Below are 13,198 nucleotides of genomic sequence, written 5' to 3' on the forward strand. Positions count from 1 at the left end.
AGAGATGTAAACATGCATTCTCAGGAATGCCAGTCATAATTATAGTTACCAGCAAATGAAAGGACTGTTATATTTTACAAAACTTTTTATTTCACATTAGGAAACCTGGCTTGACAAATAATTAAAAACGTTAAATACAAGAAGACATAATTTAAAAATGCAAATATTTTGTTTTTAAAATTGAAGTGTAAATAGTGAAACAATTAAGAATGTGCAAATGTTCCTCTAATATGTGCATAAGGAAGTCATTTTTTCTTTATCCATTATTGGTAGAGAGTGAAAAGCAGAGGATTAAAATACTTTGATTTAAAAAGCAATTGAACAAGTTTTCACTTGGGCAAATACTTACTCCCCCATTAATTCATTAGGCTTCACTCTCCCCATTAACTGTCTATATCATGCCAAGTTTGGGAATACTTAAGTGAGATAATAAACACATACATTTTTAATTTTGAGGTGTTTTGTATTCTATATTAAGTATATAAACAAGGTACCAAACCAACTTAGATAGAAATATCTGAAAATTATCTGAATTATTTATACTCAAGTGCATAGAACATCCTAAAGGAAGTCAATTAAACACAATAACTGAATCTCTATAGGAAGAGATAATCCAAGTAATTTAATCAGTCTCTGTATTTTTGTCTTCCCCCAGGTGGTTCTGAAGGCTGTTTATCTTGTCCTTAACCATGACATCAGTTCTCGCATCTGTGATGTGGCACTAAACATTGTAGAATGCTTGCTTCAACTTGGTGTGGTGCCCTGTGTAGAAAAGAACAGAAAGAAGAGTGAAAACAAGGAAAATGAGACTGTGGAAAAAAGACCAAGTGAGGGAACTTTCCAGTTCAAAGGAGTATCTGGAAGTTCCTGTGGATTTGGAGGGCCTTCAGCCAGTGGAGCTGGAGAAGGTGGAGGAGAAGAAGGAGGAGGTGGAGATGGAGGAGGTGGAGGAGGTGATGGAGGAGGAGGTGGAGGAGGTGGCGGTGGCCCTTATGAGAAGAATGATAAGAACCAAGAGAAGGTATGACCGAACTACCTTCTGTGTCCTCACGAATGTTTCCCCTAATTACTTTCCAAGTGTGTGCTTCTCAGCAATTTATTGACTCAGAACAACGACTAGTCACTAGACCAAAGACACTGGTGAGTCTAGAAATCTCTTCATGAGATCCTCAGCAGGCATTAGTGGAAAGAGATGAAACTGTATTCCAAATTCAAAAACCATTGCCATGCAAGCAATGTTAGGCCTTATTCCCTGGTCATGGGGTTTCTGCAGGAGGACATCTCAGATACACTATGTGGCCATGATTCTCGGTCTGCCACCAAGGACAGCCTCTTGCTCAAGACTTTCAGGGTATGACCTAACTGAGCAGTGATCTAGTCTTCTCAGGCTGCAATAATAATATCATAGAATGGGTGGCTTAAACAACAGAAATTTATTTCCCACAGTTCTGGAGGCTGGGAAGTCCAAGATCAAGGTGCAAGCAAGATATGTTTCATTTTGAGGCCTCCTCTTGGTTTGTAGGTGGCCACCATCTTGCTGTGTGTGCACATGGCCTCTATTTTCTGCACGCACAGAAAGAGGGACAGCAAGCTTTGGGTTCTTGTTAGGACCCTAATCCCATCGGGCCAGGGGCCCACTCTCATGACTTTGTCTAACCCCAACTACTTCCCAAAGGCCACATCTCCAAATCCTATTACAGTGGGGGTTAGGGTTTCAACACATGGATTTGGGGAGACATTAACATTCAGTTCATAACATGCAGTATTAGTTTTTCCTCAAGATAAACTCTCTTTATTTAATGAATGCATTTTGGGGGCAGCCAACTTCAATCAGGGTGAAGGAGAAAGGGAAAGCTTTTGTTTGGCTATTTGGTTGCCTCATGGGTATTAGTTCAGAGGATCAGCCTTGTTTTCCCCTGACTCAATTGTCAAATTCCAGTGTCTTTAGCTGTCTTATTATTTATTGTTCCTGATTTTAATTCCCTTTGCCTTGAAACACCTGGTTTATTATGTCTGTACTTAACACCAAGAATTAGTTTTCTCCTTTAATTTGGGTTGTGAATAAGAATTACTACAGCTTAAATTTACATAACTTATACTGATTTCAATTTAGGGTTTTAGTGGAAAACTGTTAAGAAATTAAAATCAAAAAGAGATTTGAAGCTCTAACAGGTGACATATCAGGTCAAGTGTTTACAAGTGTAAGATTATATTGTGCAGAGTTCTACCATCTACATATTATCTAATCTATTATTTGCCCATTTTTTCTTACAGGTTAATATAATTTTACATCTGAATAGGTGTTATAATACTTCTTCCTCTTTTATAATTTTTTCTCCATGTCTTTCCAGTCCCACTGGATGTGTGTTTATTGTCATTTATCATCTGTGTTCCTTCATCTTCTATCTTCCCAATATTCTTGGACTCTGATCCAAGTTCTGCCTCAATATTCTTGGGTTCCTGAACCTTTCCTTCAGATGTTCTTCTCCTGGTATAATCATATATATGTTGTTTTTCAGTTATAATAGTATTTCTGGTATATAAGGTTTTCAACTTCTTAGCTCCTCATATATCACTGATGATGTTTCAAGGATTCTCAGATTTTACTTTAGGAAAAAACTATCTAAATGATGGTACAGATCATAAGGGATTTTATCTTGGACCCTAAAACCTAAGGGATTATTCAGTTAGCAGTTATGTAAGAATTAGCAACCAAATACAATCTCTAAGGACCAAATTTATAAACACAGCAAACAGTGAGATTCTTGTAAAGTTTCATTTTTCACCTATCAATCTGGGCTGGCCACTAAAAGAGATAACAGATGGTGGGTGGCATGTTCATTATAATACTAAAGGGGGGGAACAAAAGAAAAAATTAATAAAAGAGACTTGAGAAAGTTTGATCAGCTTTTTTCAGTAAAACATAGATATTCCAACTAAATTGATGAGGGCTTTGAGACACACACACACACACACACACACACACACACACACACACACATACACGAAGGATCTCTGAGGTTTATAATTAGTATTATATTTTTGTTTTTAGTCTGATTTTTACCTAGTTAGTATTTTTATCTAATTCTTATTGAAGACCTGCAAGTCTCTCGCCTATTTAAAATCTAGATATTATACTAGATACTTAATACTATAAGAGTTATTTTAACAAGTTATCACTTTTTTTTTTGGTGTGGGAATTTTTAAAGTCAGATTATGTGATCTCAGAAACAGACATCAAGATATAAGTGTTTTGTAGTTAGTTCTGCAAAATAATATTTTTTGTAGTACAAAGAATTCATAAAATAAAACATGACTGTTGGTCAAGTGCACTGTGTTTGTGCTTCATACAGGTCTATTCTTTCTCAAACCCATCTGTCAATTTCAGTGAAATCAGGGGGTTTATCTAATTTTATAACCTGATAAATACCAGAAGCTAGGGGAATTAATTATATTCAGAAAAGAATATCCAATTTCTATTTCTGTGTTTGCCACTGACTGGTATTGCGAATTTGAAATGTTATTTAATATCTGTCCAGCCCTTTGCCAGTAGCTTGATACGTCTTTCAGAATGTCACCCGTGAGGGAAACATAAATCCCAAGGACATATGAAAGTCTAAAAAAATACAAACCTGGATAGATATTTGCAAAGAGCTTTTGGAGCTAAGGTTTTATTTTATTTATTTTTTATCCTCACCCAAGGACATTTTTCTATTTTTTGTTCAGATAGAGTAGGAGGGAGAGAGAGGAAAAGAGAGAGAGAGGAACATCGACATGAAAGGGACACATTGAGTGGCTGCCTCCCGCATGCACGACCCAACCAGGGCCAGGGACAAACTGCAACCGAGGTACATGCCCTTAGCGGGAACCGAACCCGGGTCTTGCTGGATCGCAGGCCAACGCTCTAACCGCTGAGCTGAACTAGCCAGGGTGCTAGGGTTTTATTTTAAAGGAACATATAGTAATTCTAAAATGTATGTTAACCAACCTAAATCAGCCTTTACCCAAGGTGACTTTCTCTGAGGCTCCGCTGTCTCTGGCTGTGCAGTGCGTATACTACACTAAGGCTCTCGGCTAGGGCGGTGGGTCAGTAAGGACTGAAATCCAAGCTTTGCTCAGTGAGCTCTTTACCCAAAGGCTGCATCCACTAAGAGGGCTCGCCCTTCCCTGCTTCATCCACCCGGAGGAGTATCCTTTCTAATTTGCACAAAGTTACCCCAAAGGATAGCAGTACCCCACACCTAGAAATAACAATTAGCATTTGTTTTGCTATTATTATGTGCCTTACATGTTTTGACTCATTTAATTCTCACAACTCCCTTAGACAGGTGTTACTGTGATTCCCATTCTGTAGGGCTCAGAGTGGTTACGTAGCTTGCCCAGGGTTATGGGGCTGAGATTTGAATCCAAACGGAAACATTTCTAAACTGGAATATATAAATAAAAGAATGAATGAATAGACAGGTAGACGTCTATTGGTGAGCTTGAGTCTTCCATTGGCAGCCATCTGAGCTGCGGAGGTCTCAGTAAACAGACAGATGTGGAGATGTGTATGCAGGAGGTTTCGTGAGGCGTCTTCTCAGGGTCAGTATCTGTGAGGTGCACAGGAAGCAGGCCAGGGCAAAGACAGAAGCCAAACTGCACTGCAGTTTATGTCCTAGAGGCCTCACCCATTGTCGCACAGGAAGCTTTGGAGCTGGGATGGCTCCTCCAGTTAGTCCACAAGTGAAGTAGGGGATCCCACCTTTATGCTCCCGACCCTCTTCGCTCCCTCGACTGTCCACTGAAAGCAGACGGCTTCCATGAAGAGAGCATGACCCTGGGTAAGGCAGCTCTCATTAGCTAAGGATAGTGCCTGGAGAGGAACTCAGCTCGCAGCGGGCAGCCGTCCACACTTCCAGCAGCTCAGAGAATGAGTGCTTCGGTCCTAAAAGGATCCGGTACCAGATCTACTACATCGGCCTATGAATTAGGAAAATAGGAATGCCCAGCCAGTGTGGCTCAGTGGTTGAGCATCGACCCATGCACCGAGAGGCTGCAGGCTCAATTCCTGCTCAGGACACATGCACAGGTTGTGAGCCCGATGGCCAGTGGGGGGCATGCAGGAGGCGGCCAATTGATGTTCTCTCTCATGGATGTTTCTATCTCTCTCCCTCTCCCTTCCTCTCTCTCTAAAATCAATAAAGAAAAAAAAATTTTAAAAAAAAATAAATAAAAGAAAAATAGGACCAACCACATAACATTGAGGGAGGAGAAAGCCTACCACATTATGGCACAGGATGCTAGATAACTCCCTATCCTTTTCACACTCTGCCCACATCTGAGTATGTGTGTGGCCCCAGTTCATGAATAAACCTGATTATGTAACTATGGAAGAGCCCATCACTTGTCTATTGTTTAGTTTGTTCTGCATAGTCAACCAGTGAAGTAGGAAGGGACACTATCAGGACAGAAACCTAAAGCACACAGAGATGAGTTAATTTACCGAACATGATGTGAATTAAGGAGCAGGAGATGGACTTTCGAGTCCGTGGTGTATGTGCTAACAGTAGACTGTCGCCAGAAGGACGAAGGAAGATTGAAGCCTTCCGAAGGCAATGGCACTCCCTCATGGGGATCCGTGTCATTCCTTAGCAACGGCGTCCTTGTGCTTCTCTGAAAATAATTCAAGGGAATTCATCTTTCTGGAGGCTTCGTTTTCCATTAACAACAAGGTTTAAATGGGGCAAAAGAAAGGATGGTCGTTCTCATAATTCACGCAGGAAGGCTTCCTATTTAGCTATTTAGGAAAAAATGTTTACAAATGTCTTTATATTCTCACTGTCCTTGTGCAGGAGTGTTACAATGTAGTGAAAGTATAAAATCAGAAAAATTCTTTAAAAATGTCAGCATTTGTCATGCGATTTCTGCATTCCAGACTTTGATCAGTGCCAGAAATTTAGCAATAATTCTTGCCTGGTGGTACTATCCTGAGCCAGCTGATAAAAGTAGCTCTGAGAAACCTCTTTGCCTTCATCATCGATGCTCCCCACTCTTTCTCTCTAACAGTTTTCCTGACAGTCTGTCAAGGATACAAAATCATGTCCTTTAATAAGGAAGTCTCCATTCATATCCTTTCTTTTAAATCAATCATGTTCTAGGGTTTTTTTCCTTCTAAAAATTAGGTTGTTTGTTGAGCCTTTGACAGTGCTATTTCCCAAATTGCAGGTGCTCACTATAAAACAAATTAACTTGGTTTAATCATGAAATAAAATCTTAGTAGCAAAAGGACCTTAGTGACCAAGTAAAAAGACTTCTCTTTCTTTCTTGTTCCTGGGTACTAGGATGAAGTTACACCCATAAGCAACCATAGGCTTGCTCTAACCATGCTCATCAAAATAGTGAAGTCTTTGGGATGTGCCTATGGTTGTGGAGAGGGACACCGAGGGCTCTCTGGAGATCGTCTGAGACACCAGGTATTCCGAGAGAATGTAAGAGAATTAAAGTAGATTCCATTTCCTCCCCCTCGTCCCTCCCTCCGATTTAGGAATGAGTCCTTTGACAATGAGGGTCAGTGTTCCTTGAAAAATATTGTATTTCACAGGGTTAATTAATGGTGTCTTGGGGTGGGAGGATTCCCACAATGTATCTCAAGACATCTAAAACCCAGGCCCAGGAAAGTTTAATTGGGAAAACACTTCTACCTTCTGCCTAGGGCAGACCAACTCCCAGTTGGTGAAAGGGTATATAATTGGAATGCGTGAATTATATATTGAAAGAACTTTGCAATGATGAATACATTTAGCAAGTTTACAATGGTCTATGACAAATGACTTTTTAATCACCTGCCTGGGTACTATAAAAGCATATTTGATATTAAAGAAGGAGTCCAAGTTTAGGACTGAATTTGTTTTTCTTATATAGATATGGAAATGGCCCTTATTGGGAAAAAAAACAACAAACACAGGACTGTGAAAGTAGCCAGTCATGTACTGGCTGCTTTGTTTGAGAATGAACCTTCACTTCTGTTGGAGATCATGTCCCTTTGAACTGTGTGAAACTTGAAACTCTGCTCTTGGGATTGCAAAGCACGCTTCTGTGATGGGCGTGGTCTCCTGCCAGCTCATTTGCATTTGCCCTGGTGACCGACCGCTTTCCCTTGGCTCTGGAGCAGCAGCGCATCTCCGCAGCAAGTCCGAGCTGGGACCGTTGAATCGAAATCCTAAGAAAATATTTGCCTAAAATAAATATTGGATGCAAATTTGAGTCCAGGAAAGCATTTGGCATATCTTGCAGAGTTTTAGGATCACGTCAAAATCTAATGCCAGCCCATTTTTCCTTGGTATTGGGTTTTGTTGTGAAATGTTCACACAATATGAGCATGCTGTGTCTCTTTCATAGTTCATCATCTACCTATCTGTACATCTCTCTCTATTATTTCTTTTCTATTCTGTTATGTTGTATATATTAATTATTATATGTACACAGGGGTTCTATTTCGTAGTAATTAACTTCTAAATTTTGAAACTTGAAAACTTTGACCAAGATCTAGATTTTGAGGCCAAAATTAATTCAAAGTAATAATAAGGCAATAAAAAGCATCTGTGCACATGCATGTATGATGTTGAATCCTATCACAGTATGAATAAATGCCTTCAAGGCTGAAACCACATCACTCATTAAACAAAAGACCAATTCCATAACACGAAACACTAAAATATAAAGTGTGATACTTTCGTTGGAGGTATAAACTCGCTCTGACACCAGAACCTGTCTTTTTAGACTTGGTGAAAGTAGAGCTAGCTGAATCAGAAACACTTGAGAGGCTGTAGCTCCTTCTTAGTTTACCGTGCTGTCCCCTCCAACAAGACTGAATGTTTCCCATCAGGATGCCAGACAGTTTTCCACCTGCCTTCTCAGCTTTGCAGACTTACACTGCAACTCCCCCATTCTCTTGTAGCCCAGTTTAATAACCATTATGGGGATTATATGTACTTATCCATGCTCAGGAAACACACTGTTCATTCTTCAAGAGATATCCATTTGAGAAAATTTCCCTGAGAGTGTCTAATTCAACAAGCTAGGTGTTTTCAGATTTTAATGCATTGAATTTTCAGAGGATACTTAACTTTTTTTTTATTTTTTATTTTATTTTTACTTTCTTTATTGGTTTTACAGAGAGAGGAAGGGAGAGAAAAAGAGAGACAGAAACATCTATGAGAGAGAACATCGATTGGCCGCCTCCTGCATGCCCCCACTGGGGATCAGGCCTACAACCTGGGCATGTGCCCTGTCTGGGAATTGAACTGGCGACCTCTTGGTACATGGGTCAACACTCAAGCAATGAGCCACACAGGCCAGGCTAGGGTACTTAACTTTTAAAATGTTAAGAACATGTCTTACCTCTACCAGATTAGATCCTCTATACTTCTTTTTAAAAAACCCAGAAATTCTTGTAACGATATGCATCAAAGTGCCTAGAATTTCCAGCATGTGCTCCCTAGGTTAATCTATCATTAGCTGGTAGTCCCAAATTATTGAAAAAGATTTCATCTTTAGCAGTTTTATATCGCTTGGAAAACCTTAAAATATTCACATTCACATTCAAAATGCTAAAGGGTTGATATTCCGACTAATTCTTGCTGAAATTTCTCACTGAACTCATTCAGATATTCTAATAGCTCTAAAGAGTAGATCTGAAACTATGCCTTATTTTGGTGTATTTATAGAGAAGATAGGATAATTTGTACTCAGGGCCTTCCAACCTGCCATTTTAAAGAACTTTGTAGCCCTGGCTGGTGTGGCTCAGTTGATCGAGTGTCATCTTGTACACTGAAAGGTCACCAGTTTGAGTCACGATCAGGGCACAAGCCCAGGTTTCAGGCTCCATCCCTGGTGGTGTGTGTGTGTGGGAGGCAGTCTATTGATGTTTCTGTCTCACATCAATATTTCTCTCCCTCTCTCTTCCCGTCCCTCCCTCTCTTTCTAAAATCAAATCAAATCAAATCAAGTAAAAATAGAAACATTTAAAAATACATAAAGTGCTTTATAATTATTGCAATGAAGATATTCACAAATTGTTTATGGAATGATAATTAAATACTTCTTCATGCAGAACATACTTTATTGAAGTGCTTTGCAAACTGCATTTTATAACAAATAGCATTTATTTTGTAAGAAAAAACTTGAGCTTGCTTGACATCTGCGAACAGTAACTTCCCTGAAATAAAACCTCTCATTTCCAAAAGTTCTAAAACCCAGTCAAGGAAGAATAAAATTTTTTTAAAAAGTCAATCCATCTGATTTTGTGATGCATGGAGAGATTCTATAAGGGCATAGCATGAAGCCTATTGCTAATTCATAGTTTTCGCCTTTCAGAATCTTTCTTTTTCTTCCCAACAGTTCCAAGAATCTTTCTCTGGGCCTTGGTTTGTGAAAATGGTGACATAACTGAGATTTTCTCCTCTGATATTTCTCTCAGTGGGAGAGGGCAGGAGACCCCCTCACGGTCCCAGGTCATATCAGTGCCTTCTGTCTGTGGCCTTCCACAGCCAATGACTGGGACTTTATTTGTTCTGATGGTGGGATTATCCCCATTCCTTTTGCCAGATGGCAAAATTATTTGCTGGTTCATAAGAGACATAATTTTGAGTAGCTAGGCCTAGCCAGTGGTCACTTATTTTTTTATATCCACAAGGCCAACTTTGATTTTAATACCAAGTTTTCACATTCAGAACAAATTTGACTTGCCTTTATTTTAAGCCTCTTTCATGTGTCAAGGATCTTTCCTTCCTGGACACAGGAGAGGACACTGGACACCCACTTCCTACATCCCTCCCACCGCCTCCGTTGGGTCTACTTGAGTTCCAAGTATCAGAGCACGGCAGGGACATGCTTCTTCCCACTGCACAAAACCCGCGAATTTTTCTAACCCTAGAGTCCCACTCCTGTCACTACCCAAATGTTACACACTTGGAGCTTTCTTCAGTGGGTCCGTAAAATCTCAGTCTTGGTGGAAATGCCGAACTCCGTCTGGCACCAGCATTAGACCTTAACTTCGGGTTTTTCCTGGAGAAGCTTCTCAAAGTAAAAGTCCTGGGACTGCTCAGCGTGCCCCTGCCCACCTCCTACTCAGACGAGAGGGGCTGGCAGGACTGGCCAGCACCAGCCAGCAGGGTGGGTAGGAGCCTTCGCTTCTGAAGGCTTCTGTCTCGGGCTAATGGTATCCTTAGCTTAAGCTGGTACCTGTGACTTTTTCACTTGTCTTCCTTCATTGCAGGCCCAGAACTGCCTCACTAAGCTGTACAAGCTAGATAAGATGCAGTTCCGACAAACCATGCGGGACTATGTGAACAAGGACTCCCTCAACAACGTGGTGGACTTCTTGCACGCTCTGCTAGGATTTTGTATGGAGCCGGTCACCGACAGTAAGTAAAGCCAAACCACGTTCAAGTTCTAGGAGAGGTCACTGTGAGGTGAAGCAGGTAGCACTTCAGAAGTGCATTATATTTGTGGGGATAGAAGGTAGAGGAGGAGGTGTGTGTGTGTGTGTAATAGTGTATAAACAAGAGAAGCGTGTTCATCATCTTTGATGACATATTTTGGACCTCTCTGAGGACAGCCTGCCTCAGCAAATGGGAACTTGGGCAAGATGTGACACCCTCACCGTTAGCCTCTCAACCCTCGCACTGCCGTTCTTCTGTCTCGTCAGATCTATTGTATGACATGAGGCAGAGATCAAGAAACTGGGGAGTATACTCCTAGCCCTGTGAACTGCATGCCTGTTGTGTGCTAGCCACATTTTTCCCACAAAATAAAAGTCAAGAAAAAATACATATAAACATAGTAGTAACACAGTTTTGATACACACATGTACACATATATATATACTGATTAAAAAAATAAACGGGCAAAATGTACCTATAGACAGATCCACAATAGTTTATCAATCTCTTAGCTTCATGGCTTTAAGAAAACTCCAGTATAGAGACCTGTGTTATAGGGGGAGACAGTGAACACCAATTGCATCCATAATAAACCAAATACCTTCAATACCACTTGAATGCAAATGCAGTAATGAAAGGAAAGTCATGTGTGAAGCCTGGGCGGGATCAAATCTACACGTTAATTAGATCCTGGAAAGAAAGAGCTTCTTAGTACAGGGTTTTATTATTTGTATAATATATGCGTAGTAGTAGTTGATTCGTTGCTAATGAAGCTATATTTGATGGATTTAGAAGCAGTTTTTGGTTTGTATACCAGACTTTGCTGTTTGGTTACATTAAAAGAAAAGATTGTTCCTCTGTAGAACCCTTGGGATAAAGTATGTTATCAAAGCTGCGCTAAGCCAACTACATGACGAACAAATAAACCAAAAAGAAATAAAGGGAAAAATGAAGTGAGAATTGTGTTTGAGACTGCAAGAGAAACTGCAAGATTATAAACTAGCTTTTCATCTTTTTTGAGCTATTGGAGATAGAAACTATAAGCATTTCCTTCTAATGTAAAATGTAGAGGTCCTCCCTTGCCAGCAGACACGAAAAGCGAGAGGCTGATAACAAAGGGCTTTACTTTAAGGTGATGAATTCCTCCTGGGATTCTTCAGAAATGGAAAGGGCTCCCAGTGAGGGAGCCGCCGACACACAGGTCACTCTCTGCTCAGTCTCAGAGCTGCACACACACTGCCCCTATAGGCCGCAGGCCGCAGGTGGCCCCCCAGCCATGAGGAATCTTCTGGCAAGACCCAGAATACCCGATGTGCCCCCACAAAAGGTCCATGGATACTTGAAAAACTGGCATAGAATGCCACAGAGGGTGATGGTCTCAGCTCACTGGCTTTCACATGTGAATGAATTGGAAAGGGGACCTCTGAGGGAGGGTGTGGATTTTCCCTCTCTGTATGCCCAGTCTCTGGGAGCAAGCAGCTGCTGGAATTCCTTTGCAGCTCTTGGCAGGACTCAGTCTCCTTTTTGTTCCCAGTGCCTGTGCGAACGCCTCCCCCAGGCTCCTCCTGGTCTCTCCCCCCCACCCCCCCACCCCCGCCCACCTCCTCTGGTTGGCCTCACCTTGCTCTACTTCTCACAGACCTAACGATGTTCACTGACCGCCAGTGTCTCTCCCCACCAAAACCTGATCTCAGAAATTCTCTCCAATGAGGGGCTCCATAGTAGATAACTTTTTTTTTTTTTTTTTTTTTTTTTAGGAGATCATTTCTTTTAAGTAACTATCAATTTAAAAACTACTCTAGATCTGAAAGTCTTTCTTAGGGTCCACAGTTGAGTCTCTTTTCTTTGCTAAGATTTACCAATTAAAGCACTCCACAAAGTGACGGACTATGTCCCAATAAAGACTCCAAAGAGACTCTGAGCTGTTTATCTCCAAGCGTATGGAAAGGTTACTAAGCCAAGGGTGTCTTCAATGCTGTGTCAATGCTCTGGACAGCCCTTCATTAATTCCTGGATGCCAACACTTCTTTACTTCTTTAAACTGTGTGGCTTGATGGAAACTGCCTTTAATTGGTGCCTTTGCATTGCAGACAAAGCTGGTTTTGGAAATAACTTCACCACAGTGGACAACAAATCCACAGCCCAAAACGTGGAAGGCATCATCGTCAGTGCCATGTTTAAGTCCCTCATCACGCGCTGTGCTTCGACCACGCATGAGCTGCACAGCCCCGAGAATCTGGTGAGAAGCTCCCCTTTGCTCCCCCAGGAGTTCTTTGTCTCTATTTGGAGAGAAGTCCCCACATCGTGGCCATGAGGAAGAGAAGTTAATGTCTGAAAGTCTGCACTGTGAAGTTAAAATATCTATTTTTTCAGTGTTACCCGTAGCTCACGGTGGAACCTCAGCAACTCATCTCTCATCCCTGTTACTCGCTATCCTCCCTGTCAACCGGCTTCTCTCCCTCCTCTGTCTCAGGGGTTCTGTGGTGGTTGGTGGAGAGCGCTTTGGGCTCTTCAGAAAGACGGTGCTGAAGTGCAGCGTGTTAGCTCGTGAAATATTAAAGAATGTTCTACCCAGCATCTTCTAAAACCATACTTACTTTTAAAATTAATGCAAAGATGCCACTGAAGTTGGGGTATGTTTTTTTTTTTTTTTTTAATGGAGGGCTGTAATCTTTTAGCTACTCTTCATAATTGACTGTGTTAATGAAACCACGGAAACCATAAGACTATAAAAGGTTAATGCTTAATGGCTGCCAAGGGGATTGTGGTTTGGG

General features: G+C 41.1%; 1 protein-coding gene across 3 annotated transcripts in view; it reads left to right on the forward strand.

The window, feature by feature from the left end:
* Positions 1-13,198, forward strand: part of UNC80 (unc-80 homolog, NALCN channel complex subunit) — a 217,818-nt gene that overhangs the window by 41,666 nt on the left and 162,954 nt on the right. For 2 of the 3 annotated variants that reach the window (XM_036254642.1, XM_036254641.1), the window contains exons 13-16: positions 656-1,021; positions 6,324-6,470; positions 10,259-10,406; positions 12,515-12,663. In XM_036254642.1, coding sequence (XP_036110535.1) covers positions 656-1,021; positions 6,324-6,470; positions 10,259-10,406; positions 12,515-12,663 — 810 coding nt within the window. The remainder of the gene's footprint in view (positions 1-655; positions 1,022-6,323; positions 6,471-10,258; positions 10,407-12,514; positions 12,664-13,198) is intronic. The other variant, XM_036254643.1, reaches the window with a different exon arrangement.

The sequence above is a fragment of the Molossus molossus genome, unplaced genomic scaffold (genome assembly GCF_014108415.1).
Source record: "Molossus molossus isolate mMolMol1 unplaced genomic scaffold, mMolMol1.p scaffold_m16_p_11, whole genome shotgun sequence".
Taxonomy (NCBI): domain Eukaryota; kingdom Metazoa; phylum Chordata; class Mammalia; order Chiroptera; family Molossidae; genus Molossus; species Molossus molossus.